Consider the following 23,839-nt stretch of genomic DNA (forward strand, 5'->3'; position numbering starts at 1 on the left):
GGGGCTGGATGAATAAATACGGCGAATCCACACAATGGCACAGAATACTGGGAAGCTGGAAAAAAGAATGGACAAGCTCCTTGTACATAAGGAAAAAATTGATGGGCAGAAAGTATATGAACTATGCGATCTTTTCTCTAAGAGGAAAATAAGAATAAATACTCACACCTGTCCTATTTGAAGAACCACCCAGAGCTACATGTACAAAGACAAGAAATCACTGTTCCTTTTTATATTTTTTTATTTTTGAATGATGTACATGGACCTATTTCCTTTTGGAAAAATAAAAAGAAACTTAAAATATTAAATGTCCAAAGGTAGATGCAAATTTTTTTAAAAAATACAATGGAAAATGTAGATTGTTCAGGGAACCCAAGAAGGGGGAGTCGGCCAGAGGGAGAGAGAGTAGCCTCTGCGAACCTCAGCACCCCAAAGCTTGCCGAAAAGACAACACAGTATCTTGGGAAGACAAACTGTCTTCTTTCAAGAGATTGATCCACGATGTGTGAAAGATAAGAATGAAATGATGACAAAATATGGTTTCTGGACATTGGAACAACGGTTTCTTGGCTAAGCCAATACACTATTGGTAACCTGCTCCTTTATTTAAGGGCAAAGTTTGCATGAGATGGCCAGACAAGATGAGAAAGGAAAAAGGAAGGAGGAACAAGGAAAAGGAAACTGAGACCTGTCCGGACCGGCTGTCTGGAAATCGTGGTTTCCTCGTGCTTACTGAGCACCTACCCCTGGAGCTCCTTCCCCAGGTGACAGCTCTCAGGACTCCCTATTAGGCACAACAACAAAGCCTTGGGGCTCAGAGAAAGCAACCTGCCCAAGGTCAGAGCAAGGAAGGGGAGGAATGGGATTAACACAACGTAGGTCTGGCTGCTAATCCAGTGTTCCCTAGACCCTGATCGCTACCAGCGTCCCCTCGTGTCAAGTGCAGGAATGCGAGCACCCCAGCCCCACTGTCATTACCACCCCACTCCCACAGGTCTTTAGCCCCAGCCCAGCTTCCTGGACTTCCACCTGCAGCCTTTGCAAAGACACCCGCGGCACATAAGGTGGCAGGGCGGGGACAGAGCAGCCTGGGGAGCTCCTGTCCAGCCTGAGGGGAATCACTATTGGGTGCTGCTGTTGAACACGACCCCAGCCAAAAATCAAGAATGAGGCTTAACTGACTGAGCCACCCAGGTGGCCCCAGGGAATCACTATTTGACGCCAGCTGCCAGTTTCCATGCAGGAATATGGGCCCAGTCTCATGGGATTGGATTTTTCTAGAGAAGACCAGTATTAGGAGAAAGTTTCTAAGTTTTAAATACTGACAAGTAGCTAAAAAAAAAAAGTTTTTTAAAGTTCTCTACAGATCCAACAAAGCAGGCTTCTAGATTCTAACCGAATAGGCAACTAGGCAGAAGGCTACTTTGATGCCACGGACCATTTTTGCAGGGAAGCGGGGAGAGCCCTTTAAGGAAATCTCATCATTGTAACAGAAATCTGTTAGACAAAAAGCGTGACTGTTTGGAAGACAGGTAAACATGGACTCTGCGACACTTCCAGATTCCTTCCAATTCCCCATGCACGCCTCCAGGCTGGTTCTGGGGACTTTAAGTCACATTCTGTCTTCTGAAAGCCCAAAACAATATCCCTGTCACTCTTCCTTTGCATTTTCTGTGTAACTCAAATTCCCGGAGCCCAGTTTACTGCCAAATTACCTGAGATAAACAAGTCATGCTAAGATCCTCTTTTCCTCTCCAAACCCAAACAGCAGCTGGCAGCTAGGAATGGTTATTTATAACCTGCACACTGTTACGTGCATTTGCTTATGCATTTCTAAAAATGCTTAGCCATGCATTCTGCGGCTGACTTCATAATTACATGAGAGCCTGGGGACAATGCTGTGCGGCGGCAGAGAAGGTAGGCGGTGGGTCAGCCTGTCTGGCTCAGCTTCTCGGTACCTGTTTGGAAACCCTGATAGCACGATTCCATTTCAGTCTATGGTCGGCATTAAGATAGTACCCGTGAAAAGCTTAGAACAGGACCCTGCACATAGTAGGTGCTTAGCAGTGAGTGGCTCACTCCCCCATAAGCGGCTGGCTGTGTGTTCATGGACCTCAGCAGGTTCTTTTGGACTCTGGTTCCCAAATGCTTCCTGAACCTTTCCCTTCCTCCCCATCACCGCTCTGCGAGGCCCTTGATCATCAAAGAGCCACCTGGCAAGAGTCCTGTCTCTGTTATTGCTGGGCTTTTCCCATGGCAGCCAACTAAAAATGAGATTACATCCCTTGCCTGCTCAACCCGCCAGTGCGTTTCCCTCTGCATGCTCTCCACGTGCGCATGCTCGCATCCACACCACGCACACCTGCAGCCCGCTACTCTTTCCTCTGCTCTTTGGACTCACGATTCCTTCCTGCACCGGGTCCTTTGTCCTCACAGTCCTCCCCTGTTGGCTCCTTCTTACCAATCAGATCTCACTCAGCCTGAAGGGAGCTCCTTCTTCAGAGAGGACTAACTAGCACACCACCCTCCCTACTTTTTACCCTCTGCACAGCCCCTATCTGATCTTTTTCCTGTTAATGTAGTTGTGGCCTGTCTCCCCCTGCACCCCCTGCCCCAGAAATGGTCATTGTTTGGCTTTGTTTTAATCCCTGAATTTCCCATACCAGGAACAATGCCTGGAATAGAATGGCTATCAGTAGACATTTCCGGAATCTGTAAATGAATGAATGACTGAATTTTTGAATGGACAATGCCCAGAGAACTGGAGGCCTGAGTATGAACTGCTATGAAGACTTCATCTTCTCTCACGATGTATTTTCCTGACCCTATCCCCCTGCTCTTTCTCAGATGGTGAAATGAAATATGACAAAGTGAGTTTAATACACCACTGGAGATAATTGGAAAATATTGATTTTTTTTCATTTGAAACAGTAAAGATAAGAAAATGCCACACTTCTGTAATCTAATCAGTGGCTTATGTGACAGCATGCTTCCCAGGCTAAAATGTACTTTGGTAGACCTCTGTATCCATCATACAAGTTCCCAAACCCATTCCAACTACATAGGCCAACCCAGCCCCCCACTGACAACAAGTGTGGACACTGCATTTGTGAGCCTGCGTGTGCGTAACCAAATTAAAGTGTCTTCTGAGTGTCTGCTTTCCACTCCTCCCTCCCCCCACAAGGAGCTGCCAAGTAGTCCTGGAAAACATAGGAAAGGATGCATGAGCTGCCTTGGAATCCTAAAGAAAAAGATACGTTCCTTCCTCAGACAGCTCATTTTTACTGAGATCCTATTAAGGGCTGGGTACCATTTTAAGGCCTTTAGATAGATGGATTCCTTTGATTCTCTTAGCAGCCCTATGAGGAAGTCCTACTATTAATCTCTGTTTTATAAATTCAGAGTCCAGGCACCGAGAGATAAAGAAATTAATCCCCCCAAGGTCGTGCGGCCTCAGAACTGGAGTCTCCTTAGTAGGTCTCCACGAGCTCTCACCTAGTGGGCACCAACGGGAAGCTGGGGAGAGCTGGGAAGCAAATCTAATCCTCTGTCCTGGTTTTTCAGGGTTGCCTTTTTGCAGGCTTAAAATAAAATCTCCATCTGAAATCCTGCAAGAGGCGGGACTTCCCACCACAAGGGCTCATTAGGAGGGTGGGGCGGTGGGGTGCTGGACAGAAATGGATCTGGACCTGTTCCTCCACCTCTGCAGGCGTGTTGACTCCCCAGGCCGCGTCCCCAACATCTGATAAATGACAGCGGTCAGACCAGATTGGAAGTTACTCACTGGCTGAACCCACCCCACAAATATTTGTTTGGTCTCCATAATGTTAAAAAAAAAAAAAAATTTTTTTTTTTTTTTTTACACACCTTGGGAGATAAGACATTTTAAAATCCTGAGCTCTGGATGGTTTTGCAAACCTAAACGATCTGGCAACACAGGACTTGCCTTCCTGCCTGGCAATAGTGGTCTGAGGATGAGGACAGCGGCCTGGCAGGTGGCATGGTATCCTCTGGTTCCCAGCCCCTGCTGGCCGGTTGTCTTCCCTGCCACTGAGGTCAAGTCCAAGGTGCCGTTTATCAGCAGGTCTGACAGGTTTTTCCCTACAGTGAAGATGAAAGTGGCCACATCTCCGGCAAAAGAGAGAATCGTCATCATCCTAATGGCAGTGAACACATACGGACTTGTCGTGTCTCAGGTCCTGATCTAAGGGCTTTTAATGAATGCTTTTAATTTTCACAATAACCCCAGGGGGTGGGACAACTCTTACCTCTATTCTACGGATGAGAGAGAGATGGAGGAAGCCACATACTGCAAGGAATTAGTAGGCAACCGAGTTCTTTATGAAACTGAGGAATATTGCCAGGTATGCAAAGTGTACACAGGTGTTGAAAGAATCGGACATAAAGCAGTCTAATGAAATACACCCTGGACACTGCAGTCACTTACATCACCTGCCTGCCTGGTCCCTGCAGGCTGCTGCTTCTTCTTCTTTTCTTTAAAGATTTCACTTATTTGACAGAGAGTGAGTGCACAAGTAGGGGGAGCAACAGGCAGAGGGAGAGTGAGAAGCAGACTCCCTGCTGAGCAAGGAGCCCGACAGTGAAGCCCAATGCTGGGAGCAATCCGGACCCAAGCCAAAGGCAGACACCCAACAGACTGAGCCACCCAGGTGCCCCCTGCAGGCTTCTAAACTTGTTTTCTTCCATAGGATCCTTAAAGAGCTCCAAAATCTATCAAGTTCCCTGGACTACATCTGATAAGTCTCTTTTGCCACTATCAACCTTTGATTTCAGGCAGGTTCATAAAAAGTTATCTAAATAGTTTCAGATTCTTTTTAAGATCTTATCTATTTATTTGTTTGAGAGAGAGAGAGTGCTTGAGTGAGTTGGGGGAGGAGCAGAGTCCAGAGGGAGAAGGGACAAGCAGACTCTGTGCTGAGCGCCGAGCCAATGCGGGACTTGATCTCAGGACCCCAAGATCATGATGTGAGCCCAAGCCAAAAGTTGGACACCTAACCAACTGAGCCACCTAAGCACCCCTCAACAGTCTGGGAGTCTTGAGAGAGATCATGTGTGCACATGCACGTACGTACACACACACACACACACACACACAGGCATGTACACACACTGCATTGCAAAGTCACTCAGAGTCTGTAACAGAGTGCAGTGGTCCCTGAATGGGTTGGTGATCCAACTTCCGGCCTGGTGCTACATTGACCAAAAACCCTCCTATCCCCCAATGACATGTTAAGTCAGGGGCTGTCTCCAGAGTATCCATCAGCTAAGGGTGGTCAAGGTAGCATCAGAATCAAAAATGAGGCAGGAGGTGGGAGCGATGGTGAACCCACTGGGAAAAAAAAATGGGAGGACAGGAACGCTAACTGCAAAGTAGAGGGATTGCAACAGGGGCTGGGGATGTAGTGAAGGTAGCTAGGTGAAGGCATATTATTAGGACTGGTCTGAACGACTCCAGAGGACAATGTCTGGGGGGAACCATGCTTTTCTCCTTAGCGAAAGAGGAGCCAGGTGAGATCTCTGGAAGCTTGACCTGTAGGCTTGGCTGCAAGGGCTTTTCCTCTGCCTGTTTTATGGAGACCAGCCAGCAATTCACAAAGGGACAAACCAGTTGATCTCTTTCCTAGTTACAATGTTAGCCCAGCAAACACTCATGAACATCTCCCTGTGCCAGTCCTGGGGCCAAATGCTGGCTGGACAGAGGAATGAGAGTGGGTTTCTGTCCCCAAGGAAGAGGAAAGGCGTGAAGCCCAGTGCCTGGGACACAGCAGGACACATGAGGCCAAGGGACCCCACCGTGTGGGAGGAGTTAATTTTGCAGGTGGTATCAGGCACCACAATCCACAGTGTGGAGGTGACCTGAAAAGAGACAGCTTCCGGGGAACACAGCAAGGGGAAGGGAGGGAGGCGGGAAAGAATATGCACAAGAAATGGCCAGCTTCCTGAGCTGGCTTGGGCAGTGGTTGAAATGTCAGATGTCTATAGGCTGAGGCTAACATTCTCAACGCAAGAAAAAGGCACTTGCTGACCAATGTCATCAGCCAGAAGAGGCCAAACTGTCATCACATGTCCAAGGTCAAGAGGGACCAACATTCAGGGCTGGAGGACCAGGGCTTTGTGGGAATGCAGGCCCATAGGCCAAAGCATCCTTCCATCAAGAGACTGACAAATCCAGGTTTTTATGAGAAACCACAACTTTTAAATATGGAAAAGCTCATCAGTGGACCCAGTTCAGGCCACCATAACACCTCTCTGAACATGAAGGTAGGCGGGTAGGTGGGTATCTAAATGTGAGACTTAAGACTGGCAGACCAACCAAGGGGTAGGGGAAGGGAGGCACAGGGCTTTCCCAGGGAAATTCTCAGATTTAAGGTGCTGTGACCACGGCAACTGCGACCAATTATTAAAGTTACAAGGGTCAAGCTGTTCATCAGCAGTCAGTCTGGTGCATTGAGGATAATGGACACCTCCTCCTCTTACATGAAGTGAGCTGTGGACAGCTCCTCCTTCCAACTAACCACGTTGCTCCTGGCAGCCCTCTCCTACTTGGAAAGAGGCGCAGCCACAGGGTCAGATCCTGAGGGAGCCAAGGAGGTAGGCAAGAGCAGTGCCTTCTGAACTGTGCTCTTCGATCAGACTCATGGCCTGGACTTGCCCACAGACTCACGTCCCAAGTCTAACAACCTGGTCACACATGGATGGGGACAAGTTTGAGACAGGTCTTTGAGGACACACTCTAGACACAGAGACTCTGTGGGCCACGTATTTATTTTGCCTGCTGAATGCCTGCTTTGTGGAGCGTACACGTTAATTGGCTGAGTCCCCGTTCTGCTCTCTGCTGGCTGCGGGCTATAAATGGGCCAATGACACTGAGTGTTGTACGGAGTTGTCTCAAAAATCAAATCAGATCCTGCATGGCAGGGGCTGGCCAGCTTTTCCAGGAAAGGGCCAGATGGTCAAGAGTTTTGGCTGTATGGACTACATGGTCTCCGCCACAACTAATCACCTTTGCCACTGAGGCTTGAAGAGATCCATAGACTGGACGCATTTATATGCAAGTGGGCATAGCTGTGTTCCAATAAATCTTTATTTACAAAAGCAGGCAGGGAGCGAGGCTGCTTTGAGAAAGGGAAGACCTTTGCAGATGTTACTTTCTAGGGAATCCAATGTGGGATTAGAGTTAGCTGTTGATGACTGGCTTTCTCATCAGATTATGAAGTTCTTCAGGGCAGAGAATATATCCCCCATTTTTTCTTTCAGATTAAAATGAAGAGAACAGGTATATACGGCACATTGTGCCGCACAATAGTAATCCATAGGGATTTCCAAAATCGCCCAAGTGAATACAAGAACAGGATTGTAACTTCAGATGCCTCTGGGGCCCAGGCAGGGAACACATACAATGCGTGGCAGGGGCATTCAGGGAGGTGCTGTGGCAAAGTGCAAAGTGTGCCTCCCTGTTGGAGGAGGGTCTCCATTTGGCTCCAGCTATGAAAAAGCTGTTGCCATGCACAACTGTGATTTGGTGTTAATAGATTTTATTGATCTTTGTTAAGAAAATACCACAATAAGGTATTTATGAGAAATCCCTCCATTTTTCAATGTTCTGATGACTTGTTCAAAATTTGAAAAAAATAAAACATTATGGACCAAGGAAATGTGACTGTGGGCTGATTCATTTAGAGGCCCCCAATTCGTAACCTCTGGTTTAAAGTTCATTTTCAAATCTGCGACATTGCTCCTTTTTTTTTTTTAAGGTGAAAAAAATGTTTAACTTCTATGTTCAAAAACATCAATTTAAAGAAAGCTTTTTTTTTTTTTTTTTTTTTTTTTTTTTAAAGATTTTATTTCTTTATTTATTTGACAGAGAGAAATCACAAGTAGATGGAGAGGCAGGCAGAGAGAGAGAGAAAGGGAAGCAGGCTCCCTGCTGAGCAGAGAGCCCGATGCGGGACTCGATCCCAGGACCCTGAGATCATGACCTGAGCCGAAGGCAGTGGCTTAACCCACTGAGCCACCCAGGCACCCTAAAGAAAGCTTTTTAAAAATTTTTTTAATATTTTAGTTATTTATTTTGACAGACAGAGATCACAAGTAGGCAGAGAGCAGAGAGGGAGGGGGGAAGCAGGCTCCCCGCCAAGCAGAAAGTCCGATGTGGGGCTCGATCCCCAGACCCTGGGATCATGAATTGAGCCCAAGGCTGAGGCTTTAACCCACTGAGGCACCCAGGTGCCCCAATTTAAAGAAAGTTTTAAGGTACTACAAGGAGGGGTGCCTGGGTGGCTTAGTCAGTTAAGCATGTGACTCTTGATCGCAGCTCAGGTCTTGATCTCAGGCCCCACGTTGGGCTCTGTGCTGGGTGTGGAGCCTAATTTAAAAAGAAAAAAAAAAGAATACTACAATAAACTCCCATCTACTCTTCACTTAGATCCAGTCTTAACTCGTCTTGATATCTCTGGATTCCAGCACACAGAAGGCACCGAAATGTGGACTTACTAAATGAATGTCCTAAGGAAGAATAAGCAAAACATAGAGCGTCAACTTCCTCTAAGCTAAAAATCACTGAACTGGATCCAACTCAAGGATGGGTGCAAAGAAGGAAGGAAGACAGAACAAACATAGAGACTCCACGGACAACGCATTTATTTTGCCTGCTGAATGCCTGCTTTGTTCTAGTTCACATCATTTTTGGCTTGGTTTATTTTAAATACTAAGAGAAACGAACAAATCACCAGGAGCCCAGGTGAATACTGTACCAGACCAGAAGAGACCAGACATGCTGACAGCATACTTTCAACAAAATCTTACTAATTCAACCGTCACTCGTTTTGCAGTTTGGGATTATTTAGACAAGCTAGGCTAAATTTCATCTTGGCATTATTAATTCTTTGAGAAAGTGTACTAAGCAAATGAACAGGATAAGCGGGGGAAATGTTGAATATCTGCTCTGGGGAGAGCAGAAGCAAATGAACAGCTTTAAAATCCTTTCTAATTATGTTGATGTGCTGAACTTTTGTCTAATTATTATGTTCCTTGAAACTGAGCAGAAATATTTTTTTTTCCTTGAACCATTTCATATTCCAAAAGCACTGGAAGAAATGACTTTAACATAAAGGTGAACACTTCATAGCAAAAGACTCACACGTTGCTCGTTTACATTCAGGTAAATAAAAAATGCCAGGCGTTGGCTTTTCCTTTAAACAAACAGAGGGCTAATTACAAAGATTATTATTTGCTAGAGAGCTTCATCAGAATCCCCCCTCCCTCTTCTGCCAGCTGAAGTCTGCCCATTTGCAGATAATGATAGAATTCGCTACCACGGGGGCGCCTGGGTGGCTCGGTGGGTTAAAGCCTCTGCCTTCGGCTCAGGTCATGATCCCAGAGTCCTGGGATCGAGCCCCGCATCGGACTCTCTGCTCGGCGGGGAGCCTGCTTCCACCTCTCTCTCTGCCTGCCTCTGCCTACTTGTGATCTCTCTCTCTCTCTCTGTCAAATAAATAAATAAAATAAAATAAAATAAAAAAAGAATTCGCTACCACGTCCGAGTGCTTTTTACAAGGAAGACTTGGCGTTATGTGTGTTCACATTTAATCTCGTATAATTCAACAGTGGATTACCAGATCAAACAAAGTAAGTCTTATCATCAGCTCCATTTTATTGACAGGAAAACTGAGGCTCAGAGAGGTCAGAGTACACAGCGGAGATGTGAATCCACCAGTACACAGCCCCCCAAATATATCAACATCACGTCACACTGCATTGCAGAGCCAGTTAAAACTTGCCCAAAGCCAAAGCAAATGGGCCAGGAAAAATGTGAAAAACAATGGTGATTTGGACCTGCAGAATCAGCCAAATTATAATCCAGTTTGGGGACACTTGCTAGATACTTAAGCTTTTGTAAGTTTGGGAAGTAAACATCTTTTCAATAAGGCCAGGCTTGGAGTATCTAGTTGGCTAGACTCTCAGTTCATCATGGCATGCTTCACTTTACCCATCAGGTAGGTGCCTATAAAATTGTTGTGTAAGGGGCGTCTGGGCAGCTCAGTTGTTAAGCGTCTGCCTTCAGCTCAGGTCATGATCTCAGGGTCCAGGGAACCAGACCCGCATCGGGCTCCCCGCTCAGCAGGAAGCCTGCTTCTCCCTCTCCCACTCCCCCTGCTTGTGCTCCCTCTCTCGCTTTGTCTCTATCAAATAAATAAATAAAATCTTTTTTTAAATAGTTGTGTAAATCTAAGTCTTAAAAATTGTAATGTAAAAGGGATCCTTTGAATGCTAAATCTGGTCTTAGGGCAAATGCTTTCTTAAAGAGAACAAGTTTTTCCTTTTTGTAACCAATCTGTAAATTAACAGGTTCCTCAGTCGGGCCATGCTAACGCTTTAGGAGTGAGCGAGATGATGAGAGAGCAACTGAGCGGGACTTCTTGAAAATGATCTATAGCGATGTTTCTCAAACTGTTTTCCACAGACCCTGGGAGGAAGAGGGGACAAGGACAAAACCATTTTCATCACAATTCTAAGACATCTTCACCACGTTGCTATCTGCACTGATGATGGGACAGTGGCAGTAGGTAAAACTGTTACAGGGCAGTGGCACCAAACTGTCCTAGTAGTCGTTGTATTCTTTACTGCCATGTATTCATGATAAATCAACAACAACCAAAAAAATCACTGTCACCTAAGAATATCCTTATGAAATAGTAAAAGTTAGTTTTACTTAATTTCTTCTCATGAGTCCACAGCTTTTCAATATTCTGTGTGACACAATGGCAAATACACACCAAGCACTTCCGCTACAAGCCAAAATATAATGGTTGATCCCAGAAAACACTTATGGGTGCTTGTTTGAGTTACCAGCTAAACTAGCCACATATGTATAGAATGCTATTTTTACTTGAATACAACTAACAAACTCTAATTATTCAGACCTGGGTGTCTCACAGACACTTTCTCAAATAGGGAAAAAACAAAAAAAAAGAAAGAAAGAAAGAAAGAAAGAAAACGAAAGTGAGCAGTCCCTTCAAGGAAACAACCGACGGGTTTATTGCCCAAATGAAACTTGTTTCTACTACCTGGAGTTTAGCAGCTTAAACTTTTTGCTAAAAAATGAGCCAGGTGGTGATATTAACAAATAGGATTTTTCTGATATTGTATAATGACATTCCACTTGATATTACATAATGGAATTTGAAATGTCAACGTTTTGGAAGATTTGCAGAACTCAGTAAACCAACATTTTCCAAATGACCAATGCCTAATGTAATAAAACCATACATGGGTAAAATATCTGAACAAAGGGCAAGATAAACCAGTGGATTTTAAATATAACAGAGAACAAAAAGTTCACCAATACGGTCTCAGCACATTGTACGTACCCTTCAAGAAACTACCATGTGCTAAGTTTTGATGTAGCATCAAAAAAGAATGTCTACAGTTATTTGAACAGGCAATTAAAATCTGTGTGAGGCCAAGACACAACAGTTTGGTTGCTGAAACAGAAATGAGAGTCTAGTTATTTTCTGTCAAGCCAGACATTGAAGAGATTTGAGATGATATAAAATAATGCTACTCTTCCTACTAATGGGGGGGGGGGGGGCATGGCGATCTTTCATTAAAATTATTACTTATACTCAGAAGTAATGGGCTTACTGTTATTTTTTAAGATTTATTTTGCTGAGAGAGAGAAAGCACACTGAGTGTGGGGAGCGGCGGACAGAAGGAATCTTAAGCCGATTCCCTGCTGAGTGTGGAGTCCATCTCGGGGCTCCATTTCCCAACCCATGAGATCATGACCTGAGCCAAAACCAAGATCCGGATGCTTAACCAACTAAGCCCCCCAGGCACCCCACGTTTACTGTTATTTTTAAGTAGTTGATGCATGAATGTTCTAAGATGTTCTCAGCTTTACTTCCTGATACGGTAAATATCCTCGATAGAATACACCTAAAGCTCTTTCGAGGTTGAGCGCATGAAGGTGTCCTGCAGTTAAAAATATCTGAGAACTGTTCTTCTGTAGCAATGTTACATTGATCTTTCTACCAGGCAAACTGGAAATCTCGTTTTATAGTACCTCCAAAGTACAAAGGGCAAAGACGTCTTTTAAGTATAGATCAGATTGTTCAATCAAAATAAAATCCCCCCCCCCACTGCATTAAGTGGATACAAGGAACAAATTCCTGAAAGTAAGGGACAGTGGTGACCCGAGAACAACGATCTGGGTTCTAGCACAGATCCTAACAGTCTGCGTAGACATCAGTCTTCCTATCTTCAAAAGGAGGTCAGAACAGCCTGTTTTTAGATTGTTTTCAGCGGTCCATTCCATGATTCTAATCAGGAACTCTAAACAGTGGCCGGGAGGCGGCATCTGGCCGTCCGGCCTTCAGGCCCAGAGGCTGTCAGGGTAGTTAGAGAAGTGCCCCAGGAAAGTAATTGGTTGGAACCGAGTGAGCAGCTTTCCTTTGGAAAGGGGAATCGATTTCCAATCGCGGCCCAAGCCAGCGCCCCCGACTTGCCCCTGCAGCTCCATCTCCCTTTGCGATGTCGGGAATGAAGGGCCTCCAAAACCCGTCCCCACATCTCAAAGCTCTGGTCCTTTAACTGCAGAGACCCAGTGTCCGTCTGGGTTTCGTACTCACTCCGCCACTTGCGGGCTCTGCGATGTGGGGCACGTGCACTTCATTCCTTGGAGCCTCAGTTCCTTCACCTGCCCAACAGGGGGACCCCACTGACCTCAAAGGGCAGCAATGAAGCTTAACGAGGTGTTGCCCGACGGCCCGGCCCCGGCCCCGGCGGAGTTCCTGGCCCACGGAACATGCAAGCGCAGAGGAAGAGCCCGCCCTCCGCTTTTGTGCACCCGCCTCACCCCCTCGGTTCTCCCAGGCCCCGACGGCCGCGCTGCCCAAGACCGCGCTTACCCCACACCCCCTCCCAGGCCTCAGCGGTCCGCCCCCGAGGAAGACACCCGAGACCCCGCCTCAGACGTCTGCCTCTGCTCTCCACGCTGAAGCTCCCCCGAGCCCCCGACCTGCAGCAGCGCCACTCGGCACGGCGGTGCGGCCACTGGCCTCGCCCCGCGCCCCCACCACCGACCTCTTCTTCCCACCCCTGACCCCTGGGGCTCCCTTGCCCCTCTGACCGGAGAGCCCCCGAGGTCAGGCAGCGGTGGCCCGGGGCTCTCCTGCCTCGGACTCTGCCCGAGGGCGCTGAGGCACGGACGGCCGAACAACGGCCCGACCCCCCGGAGGGGCCCGCGGACACTCACCGTCCATCCCTCGAGGCGGCGGTTCCGGGTCTCGCACCGGAAGCGGCCCCTGCACTGTTTGCAGTTCCCCTGGTTACTGCGCGGTTCCCGACCAATGGCGGCGGAGCGTCGCCGCCTGAGCCCGCCCCCAAAGGGCGCAACGTCACGTCGGCGCTCTTGGGACTCCTCCTCCGATCCGTAGGTCCGACCCGCCTCCCGCGGCCGGCCATGGTTCTGCGCAGGCGCGCTGGAGGGCCTTTCGAGCCCTGGTGCGCAGGCGCCCGGGGAGCCGCACACTGAAGTAGCAATGGACGCGCTGGAGTCGTTGTTGGACGAGGTGGCTCTGGAGGGGCTCGACGGCCTGTGTCTGCCCGCGCTGTGGAGCCGTCTGGAGACGCGGGTGCCCCCCTTCCCGCTGCCTTTGGAGCCCTACACGCAGGAGTTCCTTTGGCGGGCCCTGGCCACCCACCCGGGCATCAGCTTCTATGAAGAGCCCCGGGAGCGACCCGACCTCCAGCTCCAGGACCGGTCAGCGGCCTGGCCCCGGGGCGGGCGGGCGGCGCGGAGCCCGGCCTCGGAGGGCGCTGGGAGGGGCCCCGGGTCTGACGGGAGGGGGCGGGAGAAAGGAGGGGCGCCGAGGGGCGGGGTGGGGGTGGGGCAGGACCGCGGGTCCGACGGGGGCGCCGAGGGGCGGGGTGGGGGGGGGCAGGACCGCGGGTCCGACGGGGGCGCGGCGGTAAGGCTGGCTGGGGGTCCCTCGGGCCTGGCGGAGCCCGGGCCTCGGGTGGCCTTGGGGGTCGTTTGGTGACGTCCCGTTCGGTCCGTGTAGGTGTTTGGGTGGTGGTGAGCAGGACTGGGGCCGGGGGGGGGGGTGGTGGTGCTCCTTTTTCGTGGTGGAAAGGAAGTCCGTTCAGACCGAGGCTGGAGACGCTGAGTTTAGCCACCCTTTGTGGGGCATCCTCAGTGCTGGACTGGAGAGCCCAAGGCAGCTAGACATAGGCGTAACGGCAAGGTTGGCAATAATAATAATAATAATAATAATAATAGAACAGCAGCAACAGCGGCCGGCGTTGATTGAGTGCTTATGGTTGGCCTGTTACCGTACCGTAAGATCCTGTTTGGGGAGGTTCAGGACGTGGGTCTCCCTTGATCCCCGGCGGTAGGCGCGGTCACTGTCCCCATTTTGCAGAAGAGGAACCGGAGTCCTAGATTGAGGAACCCGTCCAACGTTCCCGAGATGATAAGTGACCGGAGTGTTGATTTACCCCCACACAGTCTGTCTCGATAATAAGAGTCTGTGCCGTTGAGCCACATTGTGAGGAGAGAGGTTCCCAGAAGTAATACTGGAAACAAGACTTCAAGACTGGATTTAGGTGGCCAGTTGGCAGGGTCTTCTGGAGAGAGACCCGCCAGCGTGGAGAGCCTAAGGGAGGAGAAATAAGTGTGGTTGAGGTGCAGGACTGCAGACGGGGAATGGGGAATAAGAGTAGTTGGCACTTAACATGCACGTGTATTGTGAGCTAGGACTTGCTGCTAATATCCTGACATAGAGCAAGTTAATTTTGTTTAAAGATTTTATTTATTTGACAGAGATCACAAGTGGGCAGAGAGGCAGGCAGAGAGAGAGAGAGAGGAGGAAGCAGGCTCCCCACGGAGCAGAGAGTCCGACACGGGGCTCGACCCCGAGACCACGACCCAAGCCGAAGGCAGAAGTTTTAAGCCACTGAGCCACCCAGGCGTCCCTCGCAAGTTAATTTTTACAGTAATTTTAGGAGGTGGGTATAATCATTCCCGTTTTCCCGGAGAGAAAAGTCAGCCCCAGAGATGATAAGAGATTTTGTTCAAGGTATCTGCTAGCAAGAGCGGAAACCAGAATTTGAATCCATGAAGTTTGGCCTACAGAATGTTCTCTGCCCTTAGCCATTGGACTGGAGAGGTAATCAGTGGTCTTTAATCCACTTAAAGAGTTTATCCTTTATCAAAAGAACCATTGGAAGCCCTGCCTCCCCTCCCCCAAAGAAGGGTCAGACTGAGGGCAGAGTGTGAAGTTGAGAGATTTTAGTAATCCCTACACGACAGATCATGGTTTGATGTGGTTTGTCGGTTGGGCTTCAGAACCAACAGGCCGAGAAAGAATTCTGCAGGAGTCTTCAGTGCTACAAGACTTTCCTTAAAGCATGGGAACAGGACCAGTGGGGCAGAAAGAGCAGCATGGTGTTGTATGGGGGGGGGGACCAGTTTATAAACTTTCAAGTTGGGGGACGTGAAGACGTAGGGAGGTTTCCAGACAGACTCTCCTATGTTAAAGAGAACTCACAGGACCCTGGAGGCCTGGCTGTTTTCAAGCGAAGGTTGGTTTTTCCCTCTACCAAAGCCTCAGTTGGGAGCTTTCTGGAGGAACTTGACTCTTCTGCCTTAGGTAACAATGGGCTGCAGGTTATGAGGAAATTTAATTTCATCTACATTTCCTTCTTGCCTTTGGTCTCCACATCAGTTTTGCTTCCTGTGGGGCAGGTGAGAATCCATAAGAGACAGATGGCATCAAGACGTAGGAAGCAGAAGAATCAAGAGGATTTGGTGCCTGGGTATGGGGTCTTGGAGAGGGGGAATCAGGGATGATGGCTTCTGATTCCTGATGTTCAGCCTCCTGAGTGAATATTGATCCCCGTCCCTGTTAGTAGGGAGAAGAGCAGCAGGGCAGCAGGGTTGTTGAGTCTCGGGGACGGTGGGCGAGGTGCTGAATGGGCTTTGAGTCCCATGGAATTCAAGGCTCCTTTGGGTGATCCGTGGCGATTCTGTGCAGTAAACATGTTGCTTCCTTGGGCGACAGCAGGCCAGAGGGAGGGATAGAGCTGGCCATGGCAGTCATCCGTATGGTTGGCTATTAAAGCCATGAGCCAGGGTCATCCCTGGAAGAGAATATGGTGTGATGGGAGACCTAAGACATGGCCCACAGGTGCACCTGTGTTGAAAGACTGCAAGGAGAACTAGGGACCGGCTAAGAAGCCTAGGAAGGTGCGGCTGGAGAGGTGCAGGACAGCAGTCCACACAGCTGCCTCTTGGCAGATGGTGCCAGATGTGATTTGGGAATGGGGGATAAAGCCGGCTAGAGATCACAGAGAAGGCGTGGAAGGAAAAGGCCGGTAAGTGTTAGTGGGATTTAGCCTCAACTAGACTAGTTCAGACTGTGAACAGGGTTTGTTAGGAAAGCCTCACAGACTTGGCTGACTGCATAAAGGAAGAAACGCAAGTCAGAGTTGTCCCCGTGACATTGATACGACGTATTTGGGAGAAAGTGGAGAGGAGGGACTCCGTTGGAGGCGGAGAGAGGCAGTTGTAACTTTGATTTGGATCTCCTTGAATTCAGGGTGTTTGGTGGACAACGGGAGACGCAGGATCAGTGTTTGCAGGAGAAGACAGGACTGAGGATTCAGAGGTGAAAATTGTTAACGTGCAGGCATTGGATTTGGAGGGAAACGGAACGGCCATGACTTGGGCCAGGAAGATGGTTCTGGTTCTATCGCTCAGCTTCTGGGGTGGATTTCCAAGGTCTGTGTTCTTTGGGATAGAAAGGCAGGAATGCTGCTCTAATCTGCATTTGCAAGACTAGAGGACGGAGTGAACTCTGGCTCTCTGATCTCTGCAGGAGGTCGTCAGAAGAACGCACCAGGGGCGCCTGGGTGGCTCCGGTCAGCTAAGCATCCGGCTCTTGGTTTCTGGTTTCGGCTCAGGTCACGATCTCAGGGTCGTGAGATCCAGCCCTGCTTTGGGCTCCCAGCGTGAAGTCTGCCTGGGATTCTTTACTTCTTTCTCTCCCTCCTGGAGTGCGCCCTTTCTAAAAATAAATACAGTCTTTAATTAAAAAGAAAGAGAGAAAGAAAGGAAGAAAAGAAGAGAAGAGCGAGGAGCCACGTGTGTATTTTTCCGAAGCTGAGTCGTGCTTTGGTATTTCTGCTTTCCCCCGTTCAGGTATGAAGAGATTGACTTGGAAACCGGCATTTTGGAGTCCCGGAGGGATCCAGTCGCTCTGGAGGATGTCTACCCCATTCACATGATCTTGGAGAATAAGGACGGCATCCAGGGCTCTTGCCGGTACTTCAAGGAGAGGAAGAACATAACCAATGACATCAGGACCAAGACTTTACAGCCCCGTTGTATGATGGCGGAAGCTTTTGGCCGGTAAGCTGCGGAAGCTCACGGGCCCGCTCCTGCCTTGAAGCCAAGCGGGGACAGTCAGAGCGCGGAGACCGGTCTGTGTGTCAGCCCTGCACCACGCAAGCTCCCCGCCCTGCACCCCGCTCTTGGGGTGCTAATTTGGCTCGGGGGCCTGTTTTCTCTTTGCCTTGTGTCCCCAGGCCTGGCGCACTGGGGCAGAGCAGCCGGCTTTCATTCGCATCAGTGCCTTCTCCTGTCCAGGCTAGGGCTCCCGTTTCCCCCCGTGGCGAATGCAGGGAGCCAGTCCCCACTCCCACCTCGCTTCCCACTTCACAGAGCAGGGAGAAGCTGCGGGTGGGAACTCGGCCGACTTCTAGCTGCTTCTGCAACGTGTCCACATGGCTTCTCTCCGCATTCCCTTGCTTTCCCCGCTGGGGCTCTCAACTCCGCTGTAATGACTCGCCCATCTTACAATAGGACCTTCCCTGGACCTCGGATCTCCGGGGCTGTAGAGCTCTCCTGCTGCTCACAGTTGTGCCTTCCTGGAAGAAATAGCTCTTTCTCCTTCACGCCTCTGCCCGCTGATGTCTGCCTTTATTTCTTCCCCGAAATCTTACCCTCTAAGATTCCTACTAACCAGCCTAGGGACGCTGTTTGGCCCTAAGTTCCTGACCCTTCCACCCCAGGTCAGGGAGTTTTAAAGCTGTTGCCCCGTGGCTTCCTGCTTTGTTTTTCTGTTCTGGTCCATCCTCACCAGCTCTCTCCTGGACTCCCCGACTTCCGTCTACCCCTTAAATGTTGGGCTGCTCCCAAGGGCACTTTCTCTTCCCCAGACGTCTCCCAAGTGCCACATGTAGAGTTCAGTAACGCCTTCCTCATTGTGCCCAGAAGTTAGAGCATCACAGCTCCTTCATCCCAAACCTGCCTCCTCTTCCCTTCTTTGCCTCTTCTGTGATGTCCTCTGCTCCAGGGTGTCCCCTTGTGCCTGCTGTACGAGCCGCAGACCTGGGACTCCGGGGCCCCTTCTCTCCGGACTTACTCTGCATTCAGCTGGCCACCAAGTCCTGTGGACTTGACCTTCTCAGACCGTCTTTGGCCTCAGGATAATGCAAGAGTCTCCTGCCTTCCTTCTTGCTGTCTCCCTCTCTCGTCCTCTCTCTCCCTCTCTCTTTTTTTATGATTTGTTTATTTATTTTAGAATAAATAAAGGAGCCTCCCTGCTAAGCCCAGGGCCGGATGCAGGGCTGGATCCCATGAGCCTGAGATCATGACCTGAGCCAGCATCAAGAGTCAGACGCTCAGCTAGACGCCCCTGTCTCTCCTTTCTGGAACTTTCCATACCACATGGCGCATTTTTTTCTCTAAGACAGAATTGTGATGAACAGTGCCTTGGTCAGTTGGGAGGTGTTTCCAACTGGGCACATATGCCCTGTATACAGCCAGCATGGTGTTCTTTTTGGTTTTAATTTTATTTCATTGCTGATATTTAAAATCTGGATTTCTAGCTCCTCTTAAAAAACAAAACAAAACAAACAAAAAAATAGGATCTAGCTGCCCTGCACTGATTTTCACTTGGTGATACAGGCCAGAGCCGTGAGTCGCATCCCACCTAGTGCTCCACACTCTGCAGCTCCCTGCCTGCTGGCGTTAGCCCCTTGGCCTGTGTGGGACCTACCCTCTGCCCCCCCAGCGCTCCCACTGTAGCCCTTCAGCCAGCCTGAGCTTTCCCTGTGCCGTGGCCCAGATTTGCACAGTTCATTTCTGTCTCAGGGCTATTGCGTGCGCTCTTCTGCTTAGCATGTTCTGCCTCACATCTTCCCGTCTCTATCCCCTCCTCTTTAGTCAGTTTTCAACTCGGCTCCTCAGAAAGCATCCCTGTTGCCCAGGCACCATTATGTTACTCTTTGTTGTACCAAAAATGATCTTTTACTTATTTACTTACTTACTTATGGAATATATATGGATATATCCATATATATATATATATATATATATATATATAGAAGGAATCTTGAGCAGGCTCTATGCCCAGTGTGGTGCCCTGTGCAGAGCTCGGTCTCACAACCCTGAGATCACAACCTGACCCAAAATCAAGAGTCAGGCGCTTACTGACTAGAGCCACGCAGGCGCCCCCAGTACCAAATGTGGTCTGGAGTGTTGATTCACGCCACCCCTTCCTCACCAGAGTGTAAACTCTTGAGGGCGGAAACCCTGTCTTGTTTATGGCCGTATCTCTAGGACCTAGAATATGCCTGGCACCACCTCAGCTCCTAAAAATGTCATTGACTCATGGGTGATCCTGATGGGTGTGGGGTTACAGCCCCTGACCTGTGTCATGACATCTGACCTCCCCGCGATGGCCCTGCAGGACCCTTCAGGATGTGGACTCCCACTGACCCCTTGAGCTCACCTTCTGCTTTCTCGCTTGGGAGCCCAACCCCCACTTGCCCGCCAGGCCACACCACTTGCCTCCCAGGAAGGCCTGCTCCTTCATGCCTCCGGAAGCTTGGAGGTTCTGCTTTCTTGTCCCTCACCCACCCTGCTGACTGCGAATTCTAGGGTCCCCTCCTATGAGAGCGTCCCCTGGTTACCGTGCACATGTTCTGTTCACACAGGCAGGCTGGATTGGGGGCTCCTCGCGTAATGGCATTTCATAGGCTCGGCCACCAGAGTTGCTCACTGCCGGCTCTTGGGCCCTAGGGTAATCAATCGCTCCCTCTCCTGACTTTCCCCTTCAGCCGACTGTGAGCTCCTTGCTGGGAGATACCGCTTTTATTTATCTTGGTATCTCTGGTACTTCGCATTGTGCTTAATCAGTACTTGACATCCTGTCTGAGGGCCACACTCAGCACTTCCGGCCGTGCAGGAGTCCCTGAGTCAGCTAACTGGAATGTTGGGATTTTAATGTCCAGTGCCGTAAACCTGAGCGCATTTGAAGAGCAGCAGGCCGGGTCCCCTGGTCTCAAACTTGCTTTTCCCTGCTGACCTCTGCCAGTTTCACTTTGTAAGCCTGTTTGAGATGAGACAGCGTAGATTCTAAGTCTGTGACCGAGGGAAAGGAGCAGCCAGGCAGAGGAAGCAGCTTGTTTGGGACCAGCAGGGCCAAGGAGGGTAAGAGGCAGAGCTGTGGAAGGTGCATAGGACATTCCAGGCCCTGGGGGTTCGGACTGAGTATCTTAGCAAGACTGTGGAGGGCTCCACGCAAGATGACAGATTTGGTTCTGTTCAGCCCAAACACCATGCAGTTTGGAGACAGGGCATTGTGAATTTCTAAGAAGCAGTACAAAATGGTGATTCTCTAAGGTTCTGTTTTTTCACATTTTGATTCTCTTCAAGTCACTTCAAGTTATTTCTTCCATGCGGTTGTTCTTGTTTGCAGGTGGGGAAAGAGACTGATCATCGTTGCCTCCCAGGACATGCGTTACAGGGCCTTGATAGGCTTGGAGGGTGACCCGGACCTGAAACTCCCCGACTTCTCTTACTGCATTTTGGAGCGATTAGGCCGGTCCCGGTGGCAAGGGGAGCTCCAGCGAGACCTCCATACCACTGCTTTCAAGTGAGAGCATGATTCTCTTCTCTTGAGATGCTAGGACTCCCCGATGATTGTGCCCTGCTCCCAGTGCAGGCCTGTTGACTTCCCTTCCCCATTCCTCTCCAACCTGCCACTGGGGCAGTCTGCAGCCCATGATGATTGGGCGGCAGCGCTTTGTTGTTTGAAGAGACCCTGGGGCGACTGTATAGTGTCCAAACCAGGCATCTTGAGAGTGGAAGGTGGAGCTCTAAGGGGGGGCCAGAGCAGTGGGCATAAATCGGGCCAGCCAGAATGTAGAGTGACCTTATTCATGGGCTACTGCAGGACTGGAGACCTGTCGCGTTCCTTTTCCTTTCCCCAGGCTTCTATCCCCCTCTCCCATCCACCTCTGCTGGGGGTCTGGGGTGCGCTGAGGCTGAGGCATGCCTGTTCTTTCGAGGCCATTATCCCTTGGAGTGGCTGGATAGGAAGTGTGTGTCTCTAGCACTTAACGTTCACAGGAGAGGCCCTCTACTGTTGGGTGAAAGCCGCCAGCAAAGCAAAATGGCACAGCCACGCTCTTCTCTCCTCCAGGGTTGATGCTGGGAAGCTCCACTATCACCGGAAAATTCTGAACAAAAACGGGCTCATCACGATGCAGTCCCATGTGATCCGATTACCCACTGGAGCCCAGCAGCACTCCATTCTCCTCCTCCTGAACCGGTTTCACGTGGACAGGTACAGCGTGCAGACCCAAAACACTTTGTTCTGGTGAAATTTCAGCCGTGGATTAGACCTCTACACATCATAGAGACAGAATCACATGACTAAAGCTTTTTTTTTTTTTTAAGATTTTATTTATTTGATAGAGAGATCACAAGTAGGCAGAGAGGCAGGCAGAGAGACGGGGGAAGCAGGCTCCCTGCTAAGCAGAGAGCCTGATGCAGAGCTTGATCCCAGGACCCTGAGATCATGACCGGAGCCGAAGGGAGAGGCTTAACCCACTGAGCCGCCCAGGTGCCCTATGACTACAGCTTTTTAAGAAAAATATTTATGGTCTATTTCTGATGATGAAAATAAGTCATGCTGATTTAGAAAATTTGAGATTATACAGAAAAGGAGGAGGAAAAAATCCTGTAAACCCACAGGCCGGCAGTAGGAACTGTTAACATGTTGGGGAAATTCTGGGAAGAGTGTAAAAGTAACAACAAATAAATCGAATTAGATTCGTTACAGTGACAGAATTGAGAGTGAATTCTTTCCAGTTTAAAATGGGCGTGTTTTTCCAACAGCAGCTCTAGAGGGCGAGGGGAGGTTTCCGCTGAGCGAGTGCTGTGGGACGTGTTGCCGTTCAGCTTTGTGTCCTCGTCCGGGCGGATGGCAGGATGGTGAGGGGTGCACACTCCCTTCTGAGCATCAGAGAGTGGGAGTGAGTCTCTGACTCTTTGCTCCTCCCTGTTGGGGTAACTGCCTGGCATAGGAATGGGGGAAAGCAAAGGTCCACCACCATTTAGAGAGGCCTCTACTCCAGCACCTCGTGCCCTCCTTGATGGGAGGTGCAGCGACCAGGGTGGGGGAGGCAGAGTTGGTGAAGGACCTAGAATAACACGGTCCTGTCTACGGCCATACCACCCTGAACGCGCCCGATCTCGTCTGATCTCGGAAGAATAACATGGTCCTTGGGCGAGGAGGCTGGACGCCCCCGAGTCCGTGGCCACAGTGTCCAGTGGTGGAGGCACGTGGTGCCCGGGAGACTTGAGGGGCAGTAGGCATTCCCCCTTCCCTGGACCACGGGGAATGCCTCGGAGTCTCCCCTCGCCAGATGACCCAGGGCTTGCCTTCACCCGGGGTCCGGCGCGCACTCCAGCAGAGAGGTGGATGGACACGGAGGGTTTCCGGTACCTGCTACATAGCACTGGCCTGGACCCAGAGAAAGTGTCCAATACATGTGTCTAGATAGACTCTTGACTGAGGAGTTCCAGGAGTAATGATATCACTGTATTCCTGTCAAAATTCCAAGTTCAGCTTCAAACCTATGTTTTAGAAATCCTGCCTTAGAGAGAATCGTGCTTCAAGAATTTGAATTTTTATTTATTTATCTTACTATGCATTGGTTAAATACCCATATCAGCAGACTCCTCGCTGGCGTGTGGCCTGTGTCTACAGAGAACACAGGTGGCAGCTGTGGCTGGCAGGGAGAACAGTGGACTAAGTCATCTGTACTTGACTTGGACAAAGTCACTTGAGCTCTCTGAAGCGTGGTTTCCTCTTCTGGAGCATGACCACGACCCAGTGCCCGGGACTGGTCTACGTACAGGAAATAATCTGTGCCTGCCTTTTTTCATGCCTTGAGAGGCAGTCAAAGTGGAGATGTGGGCGTTGACTCTGAATCCCATACATACAACCTCCCTGCCCCAGGCCTGTGGGCATTTAGAGCCAAGGTCACCTTCCCCAGGCACCCACAGTCCGGGAGCCTTCCGCTCTCTTTCAGAGCTTCCTTGGCAGCCATTAGCTTGGAAGCCATCATGACACAATAAAAATGAGGTGGGAGCTGGGGCCATCTGTTCCTGGGAAGTCGGAGGAGAAGCTGTACTCAGGATTAGAGACGTCAGGACAGCAAAGTGAGCACTGGGTGTGGCAGAGACCTAGGTTCTCTTAGGTTCGCCTCTTGACTCTGACTTTTCAGAAAACCCTGTTCACTTCTTTATTAAATAATCCCTTTACCAAGTGAATCGTGCAGAAAATAGAAGGTGCTTCCTAAACTTTATGGTTTTATAAAAACACAAGGCATTTTCAAGAATCACGACAGCTGCAGCCAGAGAGTCTGGTCTGTACGCCGTCGCTACTTAGTGCATTTTGCCATGTGACCGAACCGCTCCAAGCCATGGTCTCTACCCCGCCAGGTGCGGAATGTGGCC

General features: G+C 49.7%; 2 protein-coding genes across 9 annotated transcripts in view; one reads left to right on the forward strand and one right to left on the reverse strand.

Annotated features, from left to right (window-relative positions):
- The window catches only part of KATNIP (katanin interacting protein), a 171,752-nt gene extending 157,923 nt beyond the window's left edge, over positions 1-13,829 (reverse strand). For 2 of the 6 annotated variants that reach the window (XM_082714555.1, XM_082714554.1), the window contains exon 1: positions 13,277-13,428. In XM_082714555.1, coding sequence (XP_082570681.1) covers positions 13,277-13,283 — 7 coding nt within the window. In that variant the 5' untranslated portion in view covers positions 13,284-13,428. Of the gene's footprint in view, positions 1-13,276 lie in introns of all 6 variants that reach the window. The other 4 variants (XR_014306480.1, XM_082714557.1, XM_082714558.1 and 1 more) reach the window with 4 other exon arrangements.
- GTF3C1 (general transcription factor IIIC subunit 1) overlaps positions 13,563-23,839 on the forward strand; it is a gene marked incomplete at its 5' end in the record, with an annotated part of 69,127 nt that continues 58,850 nt past the window's right edge. For all 3 annotated transcript variants that reach the window (XM_082714550.1, XM_082714552.1, XM_082714551.1), the window contains 4 exons: positions 13,563-13,783; positions 17,225-17,434; positions 20,790-20,966; positions 21,516-21,659. In XM_082714550.1, coding sequence (XP_082570676.1) covers positions 13,563-13,783; positions 17,225-17,434; positions 20,790-20,966; positions 21,516-21,659 — 752 coding nt within the window. The remainder of the gene's footprint in view (positions 13,784-17,224; positions 17,435-20,789; positions 20,967-21,515; positions 21,660-23,839) is intronic.

Source organism: Mustela nivalis, assembly GCF_964662115.1.
Source record: "Mustela nivalis genome assembly, chromosome: 19".
NCBI classification, from domain to species: Eukaryota; Metazoa; Chordata; class Mammalia; order Carnivora; family Mustelidae; genus Mustela; species Mustela nivalis.